Raw genomic sequence first — 21,888 nt, 5'->3', positions numbered from 1 at the left:
CTTTGATTTAGAATAGAAAATTCAAGTTGTCAGTCAAAATTTATGCTTTCTTTAAACTTATTTTTAAAACTTATATACTTCAAAATTAAAATTACTTCCGAAAGTCAATTATTTTTAATTCTAGGGTAAATCTTTATTCATATTTTTCAAAAAATCTCATTTTCCTAGGGTTTAAAATATTAGATTTAGCCTAAGTTTTCCCCTAGAAAACATGATCTTATAGTTTTAGGAAGTCAACATCTTATAAGTACACTAGGTATACCTTACTTGTGTATTGAAAAAACTTAAAATTGTGTGAGATACATAGGGTATTACGTGAATTTTTAGATGCTTATATCGGTGCATCAATATAAAATTTAGATGAAAAATACTAATTCATATTGATCAAGTTAAGTAATCGTTTATAGTATATAAATTAACTAGATATTTTACTTAACTTGACTAACCAAGTGAACACTATTTATTTTTTGATAGTTAGCTAGTAATTAAAAGTTAGACATTTATTATAAGAAAAATAGATGATTATGTTAAATATTTTAACAAAAATTACTTTTACTTTGCATGTTTGGATCATAAGGGAATCATTCATTATTTACGTAGAAATCTTTTTTATTTATTTTTCTAGCTTAAAAAATTTAATATCTTTAGTAAATTTCAAAACTCACATAAGACTTTAATATTGATTTTTCGAAATGTTAAGAAATGAATGCAGATCTTTTCAAAACTAAGTATTTTAAGTTTTTCATTAGATCTTTTGAAAACTAACCATTAATCTCAATTCAAATTATTCTTTTAAGACTTATATTCTTCCTACTTTTTTGGACCCCCAATGTTATTTTTGATATATGTCAAAGGAAACTAGATGAGTTAAAAATTAAGTATTTTTTTTTACCTTAATTTCAAGGGAAAAGATGGGTTAAAAATTAAGTATTTTGAGAGATAGACTAAAAGTTAGGTATTTTTAAATTAAGGGGGAGCTAGGTTAAAAATAACTATTCTTAAATCCTAAAAAGTTTTTTTAAACACCTAAACTTATGTTTAAGAGTTTTCTTTTGTATTAGATTTCTTTTAAGTGTTGTGTTTTTATTTAACTTTGAACCATGTTACCATAAATCAAAAAGGAGAAAATTGTTGGTTTTAGAAGTACCAGCTAATCGAACATGATTTTGATAATGGCAAAAGGTTCAAAGTTAAATTGTGTTGTGATCTAACAAGCTTATCTGAATGTACAAGCAAGACCTAGTTGAGGCTAGACAACGAAGTCATGGTCAAGGAATTGGATATGAAGTCCTGGTCGAGAGGATTGAGCACGAAGTCCTGGTCAAAAGTATTGGACACAAAGTCTTGGTCGAGAGGATTGGGCACGAAGTCATGGTTGAGGGGATTGAGCATGAAGTCTTGGTCGCGGTGAACTAGACAAAAGACTTGCAGATTGAAGATATCAAGTAGAAGTCCTATGGGTCATGGACATCAGATGGAAGTCTAGATGGGTCGAAGATCAGATGTGTAGCGAAAGTCCCAGAGGTCAAGATCGAAGTTGAGCAAAAGTCCAAATAGGTGTTTGGTAAAAGTAATCTCTCTTAAGAGGAGTAGGTGAGGATAATTTTCTCAGTGAGGGAACAGTAGACGTCGGTTCGACCTGAAGTTTCACTCAAAACCTAAAAGCCATGATAGGATAGTACGAGACTATAAAAATGTTATTATTTCATATTATATATTTGTTTGTGCTAAGTCAGTTTTACAGAGTTAACTAAACTTGGATTAGCTTATACAGGCACCTAGATGGATCCATGCACCTCAAGATACAGGCGCCTCTGTTACCTCGGCACACGGAGCAATGTGATGTTTAGGGATGACAATGGGTCGGGTTCGGGTCAGATTCTATATCCTCCGTACCCATACCCATCGGGTATAGGATATCCGATGGGTATACCCATACCCATTAAAGGATCGGATATCTTCTATATGTATAATTTTTCTTCTTTCTATCGAACTATTATCATTCAACAAAAACATATTAAAATTAGCATCCTATATATATATATATATATATATATATATATATATATATATATATATATATATATATATATATATATATATATAATTAAAAAAATAGATTACATCTATATAGTCTCCTACTAATATCAACAAAAAAAATAGTAAGTTGATTTTAGAAAAAGAAAATTTTCTTTAATATATGTATATATATTATTTAATCGGGTATTCGGGTCGGGTATCGGGTATTGATAGTCCCTCCATACCCTCCTCCATTCGGGTCGGATGTCGGATCCTCCATCGGGTTCGGGTGAAATTGTCATCTCTAGTGATGTGTTAGCTTCTGGTTGATTGGCACACGTTAGATCCAGGTATCTCAAAGAGATTGAGGAGCCTGTGATAGTATTGAGGCGATCAGGAGGAGTTCCACTCAACGTTTGCCATGGGATAAATCCAGGCGCTTGGACATGGTTAATGCTCGACGAGTGCGGATCAGATAAGCTTCGATTGAAGAGCCTCAATGGTAGAGGTTCTTGGATCTTCCTTTATAAGGAAGGTTCGACCAGCAGTTGAATACAACTTCCACAAGCAACTGAACACTTGAAGGCTCACTACTATGCTATGACACTGCTCTAACAATCATACTCCTCACCAAAAATTTATAATTGTCAGTATTTTAATTTAGAGCAATACTTATATTTTCATACTCAAATTGTGTAACATTCAAACTGATAGTGGATTGTCCAATGAAAGTAATAGACGATCGCAGACCATGGAGTAGGAACCATCACAAAGCTCCGAATCAAGTAAAACCAACCATGTTGAAATTGTCTTTTATCTCTCGAGTTCTTATGAAAAAACCATTAGCGTTATTCACCTCCCTCTAGCGTTGTTTCTTGATCCTACAATATTAAATTAATTTTTTATGAGGGAGGCCATTACAGTATCTTATTGCTGGGGTTCTTGAGCATCGCCTTTGTGTTGTATTATTGCATGGACCTGACACACCCTTACCAAATTTAATTTATGAACTTGGAGTACAAATTTATATGTATTCATTGGTGGCAAAAGGCGAATTTTTATGTATTCATGCATTATATTATGCATGTTTACGATGACGATTAATTAGTATTATGTTATAGTAATCATGAATCATAACTGTTATAATTAAATAGTTATAATAATTATGAAATTATAGTTGCTATAATTATATAGTGGAGAGGTATTATGAATTGATAATTACTATAAGGATGTGTTTGGTTCAGGTTGATAGTTAATTACCTTGGTTATCTGCCCAAGATTATCATTGATAACCTTGTTTGGTTTAAGTTATAATCAATTCCCAAGTAATACAACTTTACCGCCACATCAGCAAAACGTCATCAAATAGGCTATAACCCTGGAATCTGATTACCTCCATAATCTTAGGTTTTCTGCCATTCCGGGGGTTAACCAATTTTTCAGTCAAAATTATCCTTTCATTTTTTTTCATGACGATGACTTGCAAGTTGTTCTCCAATGGCTCGTGAGGCATGCAACAGCGAACGAAGGCGGCTGTGAGCAACGGCGAGCGGAGGTGGCTGCGAGCAGTGACGAGTAAAGTCGACAGCGAGCAATGGCAAGCAACGGGGGCGAGCAATGAGCAACGGCTAAGGCGAAGCGAGCAGTGGCGGCGACGCAACCTAGCCTACGATGATAGCAGGAGCGGAGGAAGAAGGAAAATGATTTTTGGCTTAGGCAGTTGAAACCCTAATACTCACCTTTTACCATTCGCTGCTACCGAGCCACGCACTCACGACCTCCTCCGCTAGCAAGCGCCGAAGAAGGAAAAAGCCCTGCCTCTGTCTTTGTAGCCAACCAAATTTGGGGGAGGCAAGCCCCACCTTTGTCTAGCAATTTTCATGCACTAAATAAGTGCTGAAGAAGGAGAAAGCCCCACCTCCATCTTCAAAGCCGGCCAAATCTGGGAGAGGCAAACCCGACCTCTTTCTAGCCATTTTCATGCACTAAACAGGCATCGAAGAAGGAGAAAGCCTCGCCTTCGTCTTCGAAGTCAGCCAAATTTAGGGGAGGCAAGCAGAAGAAGAAGGTGTGAATCCTTTTCTCTTGTAAAAGTTTCGACTTTTCCAATTTTTTCATCTTTAGTGGTGCATAAATGGGTTAGAACTTGGATTGAAAAAGTGGAGCAAGGGAAAACAGAAGGAGAAGGTGAACAATGTGGTTCTCTTTGATCACAGAGATATTAAACCCCAAAATCTTCTGGTATGTACTAATCCTGTAATCCATGTTGTGTTCTCTGCCTTTTTGTTGTGATTCATAACCACTTTAACCACACAAATACATGAAAACAGTATCAGGCTTCTCTTCTTTTCTTTTTATTTCAGCTGAAACTATTTGATTTCGGTAGCGCAAAAGTCTTGGTAATTGTTTTGTGGCTATAATTGTACTGCAGATTCTCCAAATTTTAATAACTTGTATGCTAATTTTATCTTGTACTCCTCATAGGTGAAAGGGGAACCAAACATATCATACATCTGTTCTCGGTACTACAGAGCTCCAGAGCTTATTTTTGGGGCAACTGAGTATACTACAGCGATTGGCATCTGGTCTGTTGGTTGTGTTCTTGCTGAACTACTGCTAGGGCAGGTATTTATGATAGTATTCATATGAATAATGCATAACTTGTCATTCTAGTTTTGCCTTGTTTGCATAGTTATTAAATGAATTGATTTATCATCCAAATAGCCTATATTCCCTGGTGAAAGCGGAGTTGACCAGCTGGTTGAAATAATTAAGGTGCATAATTGGTTTCTAGCCTTGCTTTTATAATATACTACTATCCTCCTGCTCAGTATTTGTATTTAATATTTCTCCAGGTTTTAGGCACTCCAACAAGGGAAGAAATTAGATGCATGAATCCTAATTACACATAATATAGATTCCCGCAAATAAAGGCACACCCTTGGCACAAGGTGACAATCTCTTCCCACATTTTCACATTGGATTGCCCATTTACCTAACATTTCTCTCTTATTTTCCTATTCTAAATGCATTATCTTTAATCAGATCTTCCATAAATGAATGCCTCCTGATGCTGTTGATCTTGTATCTAGACTTCTACAATACTCTCCAAACCTGAGATGCACTGCTATGAGTTTAGCCATTCCTTAAATTTGCACTAGATACTATGGCTCGTGCATCTGCTGAGTTCTTTACTTTGGTACAGTTAGAAGCACTAGTTCATCCATTCTTTGATGAGCACTAGTTGTTTGACATACCAATTTAAAGTCGCATCCACTTGTTTAGATCTAAGATGGACTACTCCACCGAGGTTGGTGAGTTGGCTAGCATCTGAATTAAGGATTCGTCAGAGTTATTTGACACGAGGATCGGAGACGGCCACTGAGGACTTAATTTTATGGAATGAAAAGTGTGCCACGATGAATTTACAATTTCTAATTGATGAAGTGTCATTTGTGCGATGGGGCTACATGCAACTGGAGTTCGGACTACGTTGAACTCTGTTTTTTAATTTGTTGTGTTAGATTTTGTGGTTTAAAAGATGTAATCTTGCATCCTGTATAATTATACTCGAGTTGTTTCAATCCAAATTCTTTAATTGTTAGGTGCTAGAACTGATCAACTTTGATTTGATCAATTTATCGTCCCATAGTTTGTCATCTATGGATTGGTCGGCTGAGTTTTACAAGTGTGCTATTTTTAAGCATTTGTTTCAACTAAAGCTTCAAACAAAGAAGAATGGTACTTTTGCAAGACAACATTTCATGTCCTTCGTTTCAGTTTGAACGAGTTGAAAAACAAAATAGACGAGGAATAATATGAGAAAGAGAATTGTCTACCATTTGACAAACTATGGTAAATATGGAATTAAATTCCTTCTGACCTTGTAAAGCTAAGTCTAAAATAAAAAATAAAAAATAAAAAATAAAAAATAAAAAATAAAAAATAAAAAATTAATAATTAATAATTAATAATTAATAAATAATAATAATAATAATAATAATTTAATATTAATATTTTATTTTATTTTTAAAAAATTAATCAAATATCAAATTAATTTAGTTGTAAAAATGTCTAATTAGGAGTAATAAAGTAAATGTTAAACTAAATTATATACTAAAATCTTCAATCAAATAAGGTTTTATTATATTACTTAGAATCTTGATTATGTGATTATCTGATAATCACATAACTAAAATTATACATGATAACTAGATCAAATACATCCTAATAGTATACAAAATAAGAAAAATTTTAAAAAGTAAAATATATCAACGCTTTTACAAATAAATAAAAATGGACGCTCTGCCTTTTCTCATTTTATTTTTATTAAGAACTAATTTTGATAATAATTTTAGATGAATTTTTATGAATAATTTTGATTAACTTATTTTATAGTTGACATTGAGTATTCATTTTAGGTAGATTAATTTTAGGATGATCGTTACAGACTACGTTTCGGATTAGGGATTATTAGAACAAATCAAAGTGTTAAGAGTCGACGTCTATCAATCCATTATTTTTAGATTAATCAAAAAATTTATCTATTAATTTATTAAAATTAAAATATAATTTTTAAATATTTAAAAATAAATAAGAAGAGGTCGTGTCACTGTCTCTGCCGCCGCCGAGAGCCCGTGGAAAAATTAAATTATTTTGAACAGATTAAATTGACACAAATTTTGAGATAATATTTTAGCATTGAGAGATCCCAATTCCTCCGATATTTTTCTACAAATATTGGGGAAAAACCGTGCCGGTATTGAGAAATCCCATATAAAAACAAAGCAGATCGAATAGTGGGCCATGCAGTTACGGTTGATCGCGCCTCTCGCGTCCTCCAGTCGCTACTGAACTCGTGACTTTACCGCCGTCCGGCTGTAGTATTGACTGTTCCGTTCAACGTTGAACGGTAGCCGCCCCGTGCTTCCTCGCAACAACGCAACCAATCGCGTCACCTGTGTTTATTTAATTGCCCAAAAATAATAAATAAAATAATATTAAATAAAAGCGGTAGGAAATGGATGGATGGATGGTATCCGGAGGTACCGGCCTTTTCCTTAACCCTTCTGAAGGAGGAGTGGGAGAGGGCAACGAGCGGCGGGATGGCTCCCTCCCGGACGACGATCATCCGGTAGGCTTCGTTCTCCTCGCAGATTTCCAAGAGGGACAGCACCGCCACCTCCTTCTGCCGCTTGCTGCCCATCTCCAGCATATCCACAAGCACCGCCACGCCCCCTTCGTCCACGGCCGCCGCCCGGCCCTTCGGCGCCGCCAGTACCCGGAGCAGCACGTACGCGGCCTTGTCCTCCACCCCCGACTCCGGATCGGCCATGAGCTCCAACAGGGGGCGGACCACCCCGGCCTCCGCCGCGAGAGCGGCGTTTTCCTCCACGGCCAGCAGCGCGAAAAGGGCGGTGGCGGCGTCCTTCTTCCCTCGGGCGCCGCCTTTCTGGAGGAGATCCACGAGCGGAGGGATGGCTCCGCAGCAGCCGATGGCGGCGGGGAGGTCGGTGAGGTCGGCGAGGCGGAGGAGGGCGCAGGCAGCGTTCCCGCAGGCGGTGAGCGTGCCGGTCCCGAGTGCACGGACGAGGTTGGGGACCGCGCCGGCGGCGGCGATCGCGGCTTTGTTCTCTTCGCAGAGGGAGAGATTGAGGATGGCGGTCACGGCATGCTCCTGGAGCTGTGGGTCCGGGTGGGAGACGAGGGAGACGAGCGGGGCCACCGCGCCGGCTTCGGCGATGCGGACCCGGGTCTCGGTGCTGGGCTTGGCGAGGAGGCGGAGCCCCATCGCGGCTCGACGCTGCGACTCGACGGAGATCGATTTGAGGTCGGAAACGAGGCTTTGGATATCATCGTCTGAGCATCCGGAGGAGGAGAAGAGGAAGCGATGAAGGGAGGAGGGTTCGACGCCGCAAGATGGAGATTCGGGGAGGGCGAGGTCGTCGGATCGTTCGCTGCGACAGTCGCTGAATACGCTGCCAGAGTCGCTGCTGCTGCTGCTGCATCTCCGCTCCATGCGGCGGCGGAACTCCGGTGGGCCACCGCGCACCACGACAGACTCCATAAAGCAGGAGGAGAGAAATCAGCGAAATGTTCATGGCGACGCAAGCAAGAAATCATTAAATAGGATAGAGGATCATCGCAGGCATTGGACATTTTGTGTGGGCCCACTATGACCTTTGCCAACTGGCATGCCAGAAATCTTGCCGCGTGCAGGAGAGATTAGAGATGGACCTCTCCGACTCCACGTCTAACCCACTTACCTTGACTGTCTCCATCAGATTCAATATGTTTATGCACACCCTGAAATTCCACCAAGCGCGTACCAGTCGTCGTCTTTTCTAGCTTGTGAAGCGGCCGCAAGCGGGGACTGTGGAGTGAGTCGCTCTCGTCGGACGCTGTACAGGACGACTTTTCGTTGACAACCATTTTTTTCTTCAATTTTGTTTTTTTTAAAAAAATCAAAATAAAAACATTAAGGATTAAGGGTAATTTTACCTGCACTCTCCATTGATAAACAAAATTTTACATGCAGTCCCTAGTGGTGAAAAATTTTGTTTACACTCTCTAGTCAAATATGTTTACCTAATTGCTCATGATATTTTTGGGTATAAAAAATCCAAAAATCAGTATCATTTCTCTTAAATTCAGTACATTAAAATTAGAATTCAGTAAATTTTCTATCAAATTGAGTACGATTTTTTTTTCACTTCAATTAGATGGAAATTATACTAGATTTTCTTTAAATGACTCAATTGGATGAAAAATTTACTAGATTTTCTTTAAATGGTAAATGATGTTGAATTTTTGAGTAATTATATTAAGCATGAAAATATCGTACTCAATTTAATAGAAAATATATTCAATTCTAATTTAATGTGCTGAATTTAATAGAAATTATACTCATTTTTAAAGTATTTGTACCGAAAAATATGAGGGTTAATTTTGATAGAAAATATACTCAATTCTAGTATAAAGTACTGAATTCTAGTTATAAAGTACTGAATTTAATCAGAATGATACTCGTTTTTAAACTTTTTATACCTAAAACATTTGAGGGCAATTTGGTCATGATATTTACATGAGGGGAGTTGAAGTAAAGGAAACTTTGCATGTAGGGAGTGGAAATAAACTTTTTTAGATAGGGGGACTGCATGCAAAATTAAGAATGGAATTGGGGATTTTTCTCCACTTTACCGAAGGATTAATGTATAGAAAAATTATTAAAAAGATATTTTATTTTATATTTAGTTTAAAAATTATCCTTATTCTAATACGATTATAACCTTATTTACTATAATATTATAATAGTAAATCTTGATTAAATTTGAATAATTTTTAATTAGATTAATAAAAAAAATTAACGTAACAATGTTCTCTTATGTGTTGGTGCAATATTCCTAGTCAAGGTTAACCTGATTGATTAAGCTTGAGTCTTGATGTTTAACAATAAGATTATAGATGTAATCATCTGATTGAGAAGATTGTTGATGCAATTCTCCTCTGGTCAAGGACTGATTAGTTAGATGTGAAGAAAAGTCAAGTACCAGATACTTGATTGGGAAAGTCCTAACTGGAGGTTAGAAAAAGGGAAGTCCTGGTGAGTGAAGTCAGACAGTTGAAAATCCTGATGAGTGAAGTCAGGTGAAAGACCTAGTGAGTGAAGCTAGACAGTTGGGAAATCCTGGTGAGTGGAGTCAGGTGAAAGACCTACTGAATGAAGCTAGGCAGGTGAAAGTCCCAGTGAGTGAAGTCGGACAGTGGGAAAATCCTAGTGACTAAAGCTAGGTGAAAGTCTTGGTGAGTGAAGCTAGGCAGATGGAAAGTCCTAGTGAGTGAAGTTAGGCAGATGCAAAGACCTGGTGAGTGAAGTCAGACATGTGGAAACCGGGTGGGTTAAGGTTGACCGGACACCTGGTGTTGGGAATCCCAAGTAGGTTAAAGGAGTGATCGGATACATGACACAAGGAAATCCAGATGCATTAAGGGTGACTGGACATCTGATGGAAGGAAGTCCAAGTGGGTCATGGAGGACCAGACACTTGGCACAAGATGGTAAGTCCAAGTAGGTCAAGGTTGACCGGACACTTAGCACGAGAAGAAAAGTACAAGTGGGTCAAAGGATTGACCGGACAGTTGGTGAAGAAGTCCCTGTTGGAGAAATCCCAATGGTCCGTGCGACTATGTGTTTTGATGTTTGGGCAAATGGTTTAAGTTAGGTTCATCCTTGTATTTGATATGTGTATTTGAGTTGTGTGGGATTGCAGGATACACATGTGACTCAGGTTGATGGCTTCGGGTCCGGTAAAGGATGGAGCATCCAAGGGACCGTGGACAAGGCAGCAAGAACAAGGGCCGAGGGAAGCGACTTCGAGTCATACGCGAAGGATGACATTGGGGACAAGCCGCGGGCTTGAATGCATCCGAGGGACGAGAGTCAAAGGAAGTAAGCTTGAAGGCAAGAGGTCAAGGCTGCAAAGAAACGTCAAATGAGTCGTAAGGGTGAGGGTCCGAGTGCTGAGTGAAGTATACTCGGGTACCAGTCGACTGGGCAATCGACTGGGAGCAAACATAATGTTTCTGTTCGCTCAGCCAGTGTGGAGTAGTCGACTGGTACTTTTACTAGTCGACTAGTATAGAGTCATTGGAATGTAACGGTCGAATCTCCACAAGAGGACAGTCGACTGATTGTTTTGACAGTCGACTGGTAGGCAGAGTTTTCAACCTGTGGCCTATAATTTTAGAAATTATTATGTTTTCGTTGCTTGTTTAGGAAATAAAAATTTAAAATGTGCATAAATACATCCAACAATAAATACATTGGAAGATCTCTATAAGCTTGCACATGATCACCAACCACTTTCTTCAATGCTTTCTCTTGGCTAAATATGTTTTTTTATATGATATGGAAACACCAAACATAGATTTCATATCTCTTTGAATATAACTTGGTTTATACTATGAACAAGTAAGAAATGACTTTTCAACTTGAGATGCTACAAATGTGGGTGTACAAGCTTTGTGATTACACGCTTCCCTAAGGCTGCAACAATATTAGTGTTCTTACATATTTTATAATAGTGAACTCCACATCTCTCCTAGCAACTACTCTCTATGTTCATGATTGATTGAAGTAAATAACTTTAATTCTATTTAGTCATTGTCAATTGAATTATATCTTGTTTTTATACATAGCATGCATTACAAGTTCATCCTTGAACTTTTGTCAGGAGGGGCAAACCTGTACAACATAAAATTCATGTTTCTCTATTGCATTTACAATTGGATTTTGTATTTATCGTGAATTCAATAAATATAGATCATCAGCGATAGGAAACTCCTTCTCTAAGTTACTATATTGATCTAGGTAGAAATCAACTTGGTCAAATTTGATATTATAGGCTAAGAATACTTCTGAATATATATTCCATTTTAATTCCTCAGCATTTTAAATATATGAATCTTCTTGCTGACTGCATGTTGTCTCAAAATAATCTCCAAATACCATACTGTTACTAGGTGGTACCTTATCTTCTAATGTATTTGCTTTTTCATTTAGATCAACCATCAAAACACTTGTTGCATTTCTATTTCTATTGACCGCATTAGTATTTTCACATGAAAATGGAATATTAATTGGAGCTACATTTATGGATTGTTAAGTATCTTGTTGTTTCTCCACTAAATATGAATCAATAGAGGGCATACATGATTAAAGTTCATCAGAGATGTAGTCATCGTTGAAAACAATTATTGCAATCATAACAATGACATAGACTACAGTATATATAGATGGTTTATAAATATAGTTTTGATCCTCACACAACAAGTTATGTGTCCCACGATACATTTTTAAAAACATATTGTCCCCGACTATGAATGACTTGAATCTAAGACATTAGGGCACAGTGAGACTAAGAAGCACTAAAGAAACTTACAAGACTTGGAATGAGTTTTATCAGAGTTCTCTAGCTCTTTATGCCTAACTCAAAACTCATTGATGGATCTAGAGAGACTTGAATTTTTGAAACTTATCATAAGATGAAAGAGGTGAATGTATAGAAGATCTATATATGGTGTGAAATCCTAGTCTTGAGACTCATAAGTGAAGTTATAGTTGTGTGTCAATTAACACACACACTGTGGTGTTGGTTTCGAAAGATCAGCACCGCTATGGTGATGGTATCCCAAAACCAATACCACAGTGTTCTGTTCTCACACAAGATGATATTGGTTTTTGAAGACCAAATCCATTATGGTGTTGTTCTTGTGAAACTAGCACCATAGTGGTGCTGGTCTTAAGAAACCAGTACCATAGTGTTATGTTCTTCTCACACAGGGCGGTGCTGGTTTTTGAAGATCAACACACTATGGTGCTCTTCTTATAAGAACAAGGCCATTGAGTTCTGAAAGCTTCAAAACCTTTTGATCACTATTGTGAATGCCTTAACATAGTAAAGGAGGGCACATTTAGACTCTGGTACATCTAATAAAGCAATAGGAGTCGAAATGAGTCCAATCAGAACTATCTAAGTCCATGAATGATTTTTGACTGAAACTTATTAATAGACCTAGAGGACTTGGATTTCTGAAAAGTTGACATGTAACAGAGGAGATGAGTTTGTAGAAGGTATTTACGATGTCCATTCTGTTGGTGCAAGGAGCACCAGACGATTGAACCTAAGTTTTGATTATGATAAATGGTCAAAAGTTAAGATGTTTTGTTATCTAATAAGTGTGAATGAACTTACAGGAAAGTCCTAAGTATTTTTAGGCAAAAGTCCTAGTGGATTCTAAGTAGGTGGGAAAATCCTAGGAGGAGGTAACCCTAGGTCCTAGGGGGTGGTAATCCTAGGTGGAAAGTCTTGGGGGGGGGGGGGGGCGAGTATTTTGGACGAAATCCTAGAGTCGAAGACTCTAGGTGAAAATCCTAGTAGTCGTGGACCAGGTGAAAGATTGGACAGGTCAGAGATTGGACATCTAGTGGGAAAGTCCTGAAGTCTTGGGCACTGAGCAAGAGTCCAGTTGGTCTGGAGGACCGATCTGACAAAAGATACACTCTCCTGAAATTGTCCACTTTGGGCCTAGACCCTCATGACTTTGCTCTTGGGCTCTCCTCAAAAGGCCTCATATCAATGGAAATATCCTACATCCTTTTAAACTCATGATCTTTACCAAATCTTTTCAATATTAGACTTTGATTGAACCCCAACACATTCTTGATTCTAACATCCCTAGGATACATTATGTGCACGTGCCAATTCCCTCGAGGAATTTATGTGTTGGTCTTCTTAAACCAACACACTTTGTTCTGAAAGTTTAAAAACATTTTAATCAATGGTAGGAATGCTTCGAGATGATAAATGAGGACACATTTGGACTAAGAAGCAATAAAGAAACCTATAGAACTTCTAATGAGTTCAATCGGACCTTGCTAATCCATAAGTGGATTTAAAATAAAATCTATTGATGGAGCTAGGGATTTGAATTTATAAATTTTTGACATGGAAAAACTCATTTATCATATTCGGTATAATACATCCATGAGAAAATTTTGAAGAGAATCGATGAGAAAATGTCAAAGGAGCTGATATGCTAAAACCTTGATGAGTCTTCTTCGGAGAACACCAAGACTTCAAAGTTTTAATGGAGCCTAAGTTTTACATCACTTTTTAGAATCAAGAATTAGGGTTATTCTCTCTATGAATATTTTTCCTCTATTGTCTATTGAAATTCCACTGGAATGTAATGGAAGAGTTGTGTGTTAAACATAAATAGGTAAGGTAATCACATGACTAAACATTACTTTATGTATCACAAAAGCTATTTTTCATTTTTATTTTTTAAATATGGCTTAGATACTTAGAAAAATGGAAGTGAAGAGTTGGCAGATGGGTAAAAGCGGAATAAAGGGCGCCTTTTGGGCAATCCTAATATTGGATGCACTTTTTGTAAAATTTGAAATAGTTAGTACATTGCAGTCCAGGAGTTCTTTCAAGAAGGGAAATTGCTTAAACAATGGAATCATGCATTAACCACCTTAATACCAAAGGCAAATCATGGCTCGAGGGTATCGGATTATCGGTCTATCTCATGTTGCAAGGAAGATCAATAGGAAAATAATATTAATTTGACCCAAGAACTCCTAAGAAAGTATTCACGAAAAAGAATATCACTAAGGTGCATGATCAAGGTTGATCTGAAGAAGGCATTTGACACGAACGATTGAGAATTTCTTATAGAGACACTCGTTGGTTTTGGTTTTCCCCAACGGTATTATGGTTGGATTAGAGAATGTGTAACTACGACCACTTACTCAATCTCCCTCAATGGTGACATTTATGGATACTTCAGTGGATGACGAGGTTTGAGGCAAGGTGATCCTTTATCTCCGCTCTTATTTGGTTTATGTATAGAAGTGCTCTCAAGAAGGCTGTAGGTTGTTTGCTCTCCGCCCTCTTTTCACCATCATCCTATGTGCAAGGAGATTGTTATCACTCACCTAGCATATGCTGATGATTTGATATTTTTCCTTGGGTGAATGAGACCCCCATCAACGTTTTAGTGGGTTGTTTGACATAATTTGGATGTGAGGCAGGGTTGAGGGTCAATCATTTGAAATCTCACATATAAATGGTGGGGGTTAATGAGGGGATGAAGGCCCGACTTCTACAGTTAACTGGATTTCAAGAAGGAACTTTTCCATTCTGATATTTGAGTATTCCACTTGCGGCGGAAAAATTACGGATTGTCAACTATAACTCCTTACTTGAAGCTATTACAAAGAGGATAAACTCTTAGACAAAACATACATTATCATATAGGGGCGACTTGAATTGGTGAGAATAGTGCTACAGGGTATGGAGTGCTTTTGACTTTCTATGCTTCCTATACATGAAAGAGTTATTGAAAAAATTAAAGTAATATACCGAATGTTTGTAAGATCTACCAAGTTCCCCCAATTGCATGGGCCACTTTTTGTCTTCCTAAACATGATGGTGACTATAACCTCCGAGATCTAAGTGCATGGAATGAAGTTTTATTAAGCAAAACCTTTTGAAAAATTCAATCAAAGACGGACTTGCTTAGGGTTGGTTTTTGGCAATGGAAGACCAAGGCTTCAGATTTCATCGCTTATTAAGAAACTTGTGGAAATTCGGACCAAGATTCAAGTAGCTATGAATGGATATGAGACAGCAAATATGAAGATGATAGAGTGGTTTGCGGTGAAGAAGAAAGGGGTAGCAAATGCCTATGATTTCTTTAGACTGAGAGGGGCTTTGGTGACTTGGGGATCCTTGATTTGGAGGTCGGAAATCTTACCAAAGCATTGATTCATTGTCTTGCTAATTGCACATGAGAAGCTACGAATGACAGATATAATGCTCTATGAACTAAACAAGACGTGTATGCTTTGCCAGTAACAAAATGAGTCAAATGAACATTTGTTATTTGAATGCCTCATAGCTTGTGAGCTATGGAGGAAAGTAAAGCCATGGTTGGAGCCAAGACATGACTTCATATCAATAGGGCAGTTGCTGTAAATTTTCGGATAAAATTATAAAGGAGGCAACCGCAAAACAAAGCTTAGTACCTGATATTTCGAGCATGATATATATTATATGGAAAGTTCACAATAAATGTAGATATGAGAGGATGACTATTGATGATGGGAGGATATTTCACAAGATTCAAATTTTTATATAAACAGTGAGTACGCCTTTGGGAAATTGCCAAAATAAGGGAATTCATTACATTCCAAATAGAAAACTTAGGAACATATAAAACAAGTTTGAACTTGAAGTTCATCGATCACTCCTTATTTTAGCTTCAACTCTGTTTTGCTTATCGAATGAATCTTCGGATTTTGCAGTCACCAGTTTTGTCTGCCTTTTGAAAGCAATCGCAACAATCGGTAGAACAGATTAAAGATTGTTTTTGCCTATTTCTAGTTGAAGTTTGAGATCTGTGCAATTGTTGCCTGAACTTGAAGCCTTGAATTTTTTGCCCCATCTGAGAAAAAGTTGCTCGATGTCGGCATCCATTCGAGTTCCTCTCCCTCCCCACACCAGCATGTGAGCCAAATCCCCCATGGACGATCCATCCACTTCATGAACCACCTTGAATCCCATCCTCGTGTAGAATCTCACAAGCTAAGATCGCAGAAACAAGCAGAGTTTAACAGGGGGAAGACGGTAGCCGTAAAGTTTCGCGTTCTAAGGTTTCTAGGGTTTGGTTTGGAAATTCGAGGGGAACAAATTCTGACCTTGGAGTGGAAGAGGGGAGAATCGTTGATGGCGAGGAGTTGGGCGGTGCGGCAGCCCTGGTCGTAGCCGTGGCGGACGGCGGCGGCACCGACGAAGAGGCCGAGGCCGAAGATGGAGCGATCCATGGAGAGGGTGTCCCGGCTGAGCCTCATGGAGTCGAGGTGCAGAACCTTTCCTGCGACCCACGGGCGTACGACGCCCTCCGCCCTCCCCAGCGCGGACCCGTCCTCGCCTTCCGCCCGGACCCGGAAGAAGGGCCCGAGGACCTGGAGACGGAGGCGGAGGCCCTGCGCCCGGGAGGCGGCGATGATGTCGGGCATGGTGGGGAACGACGCAGACCTCTGGGCGGTCGACGGGTGCGAAGCTTCTGCCGGTAGCTGGGAGCGAGGAGGGGGGGCTCTGGGTAAGGCCATCGCCATGGGAGCGGCGAGGGAAAGCTACGGCCAAATGGGCGTTTCTAGAACGACTGAGATTAATCGGAGCCGGATCCGACGGACTGGCGCTGCCCGCGTCTGGGTCGGAAAACAAGATGGTGGAAATCAAAAACACGCGCTCGATGCGGACCCGCAAATTTAGCCGAAATTGGGACGGCACGATCTGGTTTCGGTTGATAACATCGAGCAAGCAGCGACCGGTCGCGTGCGCAGGTCCGCTTAGGGCAGAACAGAAGGGGCAGCGGACTGATATCGTTCTTTCTCCCTCCCTCTCTGCTCCGTTTGCGAACTTGCAATCCAATACTCCAGCCTCGAATTGGCGATTGAGTGCAAGCGCCGTGCAGAGTTTAGCAATGCGACGGGAGATGTCGGACGAGCTTAAATCCTTCTTGGACTCCGGTATCTATCGACTTGATGTGGATGGGTCGAAGGTGGCTTTCCTCGACCCCGTCCGTGTCCTCAACTGCTCCTTCTCTCGGTTTAAGATCTCTCCTTCGGCTTACTATTCTCGCTCCTTCCGTTGTTCCACGGATGGAGATGAAAGCAAGGAGGATAAGGTTTTCCAAGTGACTAAGAAGAGGAAGAAAAGACGGCCTGCTCGCAATCTCAATGAGAGGGAAGAGGCTGCGGAGAAGCGCCATCAAGTATTTATTTTCCTTATATTTAGTGGTAGATTGATTTATTTCTCTTTCTTTTGAAATAAAAAAGTCATTTTTTTCCTGACAATCAGGAAGCAAGATCTTTGTTGCTAAACGCGCACAAAGCGTTTGTGCAAGCTAAGGAACTCCAAGCTTTGCTTCCCAAATTGGTGAAATGCGAAACCTGTTTGCCTGCGAGGAAAGTTGTTGAATTGGATTTTATTCAACTTGGAAGCCTATGGCAAGCGCCTCTGTACGAGATATCTCTTTGTCTGAGAAAGGAGGTGTTAGATGAGACAGGAGGTCAGCATTTTTAAATGTAGACGAGTTGCACCAACTGCTTGAGCAAATTCTTTGGTTTTCTTTGTTTCAATTGAAGTAATGAGTCTCCCTGTAAGTCCACCTTTTACTGCTTTGTGAACATTTAATTGATATAAAGCAGTGGACAGCCAGTTGACGATAAATAAATAAATGCATGAATGAATGAACATAAAATAATTAAACCAGTTACTTTTTTTAGTATGATTCAATTCGTAATAATCGTAGTTAAATTTTGAAGAAATGAATTTGGGAGTTGCATTTGAGCTGAGCCGATTTTTAGTACAGAACTGCCAGTCTGAACTGTTATTCAAATGTGGCCAATAGGTGATGATAGGAGTGGCTTCTGGAAATATGATTATGTAAATCTCTATTTCTATTACTTAACTATTTGATAATAACCAGATAGCCTAACTAGTAGTGCTATTTCTTATCATCATTATTATTTTTTGATATTGTTAAAACTAATACTGTCATGTTCAAAAATGTGCTTTGCCAAGCATGAAAGTTAATAAAGATAACAATGGTCAATTTTGTCTGTTATCAGATTGTTGTATTCTCATTGTAATTGTAGGCATTTGCTTAACAGAAATAAAAGTGTTGTACAAGGAGGTAGAAACTTGTCCTTGATAGGTGAAGTCGGAGCTGTTCTGATGCAGCTGTGTTCTCCACGTTGTGCAGTCCTCGGTGAGTTGATGAACTTGGAGGGAAGCCATGTTTAGTGACTGCAACTCTCTAAAACCACCTCACTCTTTGTGCTTTCCACATGCTAGCTGTCTAGTGGAATGATATGTTTCAGCCGTGCTGACCGGCATGGTCAGTATTTTAAATCATGGTGTTATGTGCTGTAGCACCATGAACGTGAACAAAGATTGTGCTTATGTCAATGACGAACATGATATTAATACAACAAGTAGTGTTAGTCCTAACTATTTGTGATCTTATTCCTTCATGGAACGTACGCAAGACTATAATGCCAGTAAAGCTATAATATTGATATTTTAAACTCAAGCAGTTTGTTATGCAATTTTGCTATTTTACAGAATTAAATGGCCAAGAAAATAAGGGATAATGATCATCTGGAGTCTTACTTTGCAGAATTGTTTTATTATCAATATCTGGCATCTGTCTTACCAACGATAACTTGGCTGTACAATCAAGTAATTTTTGTTAATTTTTATTTTGTCAGGTCATGAACAAGGTGAGAATGATGGATCTGCAGCACATCAATTGTTCAATAACTTGATTTATAATGTTACAAATGATGATGTAGAAGCTGAGATTCTAGAAAATTGTTATATATTGCCCAGAAGAAGCTGCTTTTACATGGTATCATTTTCACGTTTGTCTTTTGCTGTGCAATGAATTTTTTGGTCATTAGGATATTTGTTTAGTTGACCCATAAGCTCAAACTTCAGTCAGATATTTGTAGGGTTTTGTAATATTCTTCAACTTACAATGTCTCATATGACTTCTTTTTTGTATGTTTATGTTGGATGCCATGATATGATGGCTGAATGAAAGTCTGACTTGAGACAAATCCGCAATCTCATACCAGGTAATTTTTGAACCACATCAACCTTTCTAATAGCCAGGTATTTAGTTGCTGATAGTTATGCTTTCTCTTGCTTCCATAAAATAAAAGCATTCTCTCTCTATTTTTTGATGGCGGTGGAAATTAATACTTTTACAGCTCACTCAAAAGATGGCTTTAACTTTATTGTGATTGATCCTCCTTGGGAAAATGGGAGTGCCAACCAGAAAGAAGTGTATGTTTCATCGCCTACTCTTTGGAATTCTTGTTCTTTTAGTATTTTATGCAAATTCCACATTGGACTTGTCTAGAAATCATTATTTGGTTCTTCTAGTAAGTGTCACTCCACAACCTTGACAAAAATATCGTAAGCAAACAAGAAGCTTCACAATCTATCTTTCCAGATGTATGAGCATCCATTGCAACCTCTAACTTATCCTTTGACATACAAAAAAGTTGCAGCCTTTTGTAGTAAATTTTAGACTAGTATAGTCTTTGGCAATGTGGATTATTGAAGAATGGTCTCTTTCATTTTTTATTTTATTTTTTATTTTTTTGATGATAAACTCACATATTTGCCCACATCTTCCAAGAAGTTGAACAATTTAGTTCCCTTACATACCAATAGTTTGTCAGTAAAGCAATGCATTCTGCAAATGTTTCTGATTGAGGAAGCTGACTTATTCCCCAAAAATAATAACTATTATTAGCCATATCTAACAATGCATTTTCACCAACTAACCAAAGTATATCAATGGGCATGTATATTTTGAGATAAATTTGGCATGGTGCTGCATCTTCATCTGCAACATTTTTGGCTGTCACACTTCATATTATTTGCAAAATGTTGATCAACATGTGTTTTATACTTCTAATTGAAATTTGGAAAATCTCAGATTATTGCCTTGTTATTCATTCATCTTTGGTCATTTGAACGCTTATGTTCCTTGCTTGCATTACAATTTCATTTTATAATGAGTTTCTAATGGGTTCCAATTTTTTTCGCAGTTACCCAACTTTACCTAACAGACATTTTCTTTATCTTCCTATCAAGGAACTTGCACATGAGCAAGGAGCCCTTGTTGCACTCTGGATTACGAATCGGGAGAAACTTAGAATTTTTGTCGAGAAGGATCTGTTTCCTGCTTGGGGCGTGAGAGATTGTTCTGTGTGTTATTGGTTAAAGGTGACATCAGAATACCATAGTCTAGCAATAGCTTTCTTGATTTCGTTATTTCTTATTCTACTGTGATTTGACCAATGTTACAAGAGAAAGAATGTTAATGGCCATTTTCAAATAATGGTCTTCAAACTTCATTGTCGGTTAAGCAGTGGATAAAAAGTAATTTAATTATGAAACATATATAGGTGAGATCGGATGGATCCTTGATCGGCGAACTGGACTTATTTCATCACAGACCATATGAATGCCTGCTTCTTGGGTACATAAATTTGCAGGTCAGTTCAGCTTGTAGTATTTCAGATACTTTTTAATTTCATCACCTGCTAATATATGATTCTGTGATTACATAATTGCCAACATACTTGTGATGATTTGTTATCCGTTTACAATTTTCCACAGAATGATGATCCAAAAACCATTCCATCTCATTTTCTCGGGAGCAACCGAGTTATTGTCAGCATTCCTGGTGATTACTCAAGGAAGCCACCACTCGGCGGTAGGTTATGCTGTCTCCTACTGAAAATCATATGGTTATGTTCAGTTTTTTCCTTCGTATCCTCATCAAAGCTTGACCAATATCAGAATTGTTGATTGATCTTATACCGGGTCCTCGGCCTTCCAAGTGCATTGAACTTTTTGCCAGAGAACTGGTGGCCGGGTGGACCTCGTGGGGGAATGAACCGCTTCATTTCCAAGACTCAACCTACTTCATGGAAAAAGAACAAAAATTCAGACAATTGATCTGAAAGCTCCTCTGATATCATTTTCCAATCACCAAATGCCTCAAGGAGTATTTTCACATGTAAGCACATACAATTTCTATACTGTTCTTTTTTACTATAACTCATTTGTTCAGTTAAAGTCCTGATTATGATTGCTAATATGTTGAATTGTTGATTGAGCCTGATTGAGTTAATCATAATATATATTCGATTTGTTTATTTTAGATTTTTCCTGGGACGGCAATCACGCACGTGTAGGCCACGTGCAAATGGATAGTAACGACGTGACGTAACGAGTGAGAGCAGCGGATGCACGTGCACTTACCTGTCTTTGTGTACTTCATAATAAATTCAAATCCTATTAATAAAGTTATAAGTTATTATTATTATTGTTATTATTATTATTATAAAGTTCCACGTGGTTTGACGAAATTAAATGATTTTCTTTATTTTATGTTCTTGCGTAGGAAACCTTCCCTTTCGACGTACCTTCAACGGACCGTTCGATTGGCGAATCCATTTGTCAGACTCAGAGGATGTCCGGCCCGTTGACCGGGAGTCAACGTAACAAAGCGTGTTACACGAGAGCTCGCATATTATATTTAATTTTTATCGTATTAAATATTTTTAAGTTCTTAATTTATTATTAGAGAAAAATAAAAACAGATAGCTATTAGTGAGAGAGAGCACGGGAGGCTTCTCTGTCACACGGGGAATCTCTTTCCGCTTGTGCTTTTATTTTTATTTTTTTTTTTGGGGAAAAAAAATGT

At 38.3% G+C, this 21,888-nt stretch overlaps 3 protein-coding genes and 1 long non-coding RNA gene across 6 annotated transcripts; 2 read left to right on the top strand and 2 right to left on the bottom strand.

The window, feature by feature from the left end:
* Nucleotides 1-4,345: 4,345 nt before the first annotated feature.
* Nucleotides 4,346-5,646, top strand: LOC121973100. Its single transcript, XR_006109382.1, has 6 exons — nt 4,346-4,418; nt 4,504-4,644; nt 4,744-4,794; nt 4,875-4,970; nt 5,065-5,218; nt 5,305-5,646. It is a non-coding gene; the product is annotated as an uncharacterized LOC121973100 (long non-coding RNA).
* A 1,011-nt stretch (nt 5,647-6,657) lies between these two features.
* On the bottom strand, nt 6,658-8,131 carry LOC121969457 (U-box domain-containing protein 4-like). 2 transcript variants are annotated; one of them, XM_042519569.1, is made up of 2 exons: nt 7,069-8,131; nt 6,658-6,977 (listed from the first exon to the last, which is right to left on the bottom strand). In XM_042519569.1, exons 1-2 carry the CDS (start codon nt 8,084-8,086, stop codon nt 6,919-6,921), a joined length of 1,077 nt encoding a protein of 358 aa, XP_042375503.1. In that variant the 5' UTR covers nt 8,087-8,131; the 3' UTR covers nt 6,658-6,918. The 2 variants fall into 2 exon arrangements, with proteins under 2 accessions (XP_042375503.1, XP_042375502.1); XM_042519568.1 differs by having other exon boundaries at nt 7,073-8,131.
* Nucleotides 8,132-15,718: 7,587 nt separating this feature from the next.
* LOC121969456 lies at nt 15,719-16,708 on the bottom strand. Its single transcript, XM_042519567.1, has 2 exons — nt 16,289-16,708; nt 15,719-16,175 (listed from the first exon to the last, which is right to left on the bottom strand). The coding sequence occupies exons 1-2, from the start codon at nt 16,706-16,708 to the stop codon at nt 15,948-15,950; spliced, it is 648 nt and encodes a 215-aa protein (XP_042375501.1). The 3' UTR covers nt 15,719-15,947.
* Nucleotides 16,709-16,818: 110 nt separating this feature from the next.
* LOC121969454 (methyltransferase-like protein 2) lies at nt 16,819-21,695 on the top strand. 2 transcript variants are annotated; one of them, XM_042519563.1, is made up of 11 exons: nt 16,819-17,367; nt 17,454-17,664; nt 18,869-18,880; nt 18,953-19,008; nt 19,204-19,237; nt 19,373-19,448; nt 20,222-20,399; nt 20,582-20,671; nt 20,796-20,892; nt 20,979-21,198; nt 21,344-21,695. In XM_042519563.1, exons 1-10 carry the CDS (start codon nt 16,819-16,821, stop codon nt 21,140-21,142), a joined length of 1,467 nt encoding a protein of 488 aa, XP_042375497.1. In that variant the 3' UTR covers nt 21,143-21,198; nt 21,344-21,695. The 2 variants fall into 2 exon arrangements, with proteins under 2 accessions (XP_042375497.1, XP_042375498.1); XM_042519564.1 differs by having other exon boundaries at nt 18,869-19,008.
* The last annotated feature ends 193 nt before the right edge of the window (nt 21,696-21,888 follow it).

The sequence above is a fragment of the Zingiber officinale genome, chromosome 4A (genome assembly GCF_018446385.1).
Source record: "Zingiber officinale cultivar Zhangliang chromosome 4A, Zo_v1.1, whole genome shotgun sequence".
NCBI lineage: Eukaryota > Viridiplantae > Streptophyta > Magnoliopsida > Zingiberales > Zingiberaceae > Zingiber > Zingiber officinale.
The sequence above is the reverse complement of the archived record's forward strand: the minus strand, read 5'-3'. Positions and strand labels throughout refer to the sequence as shown.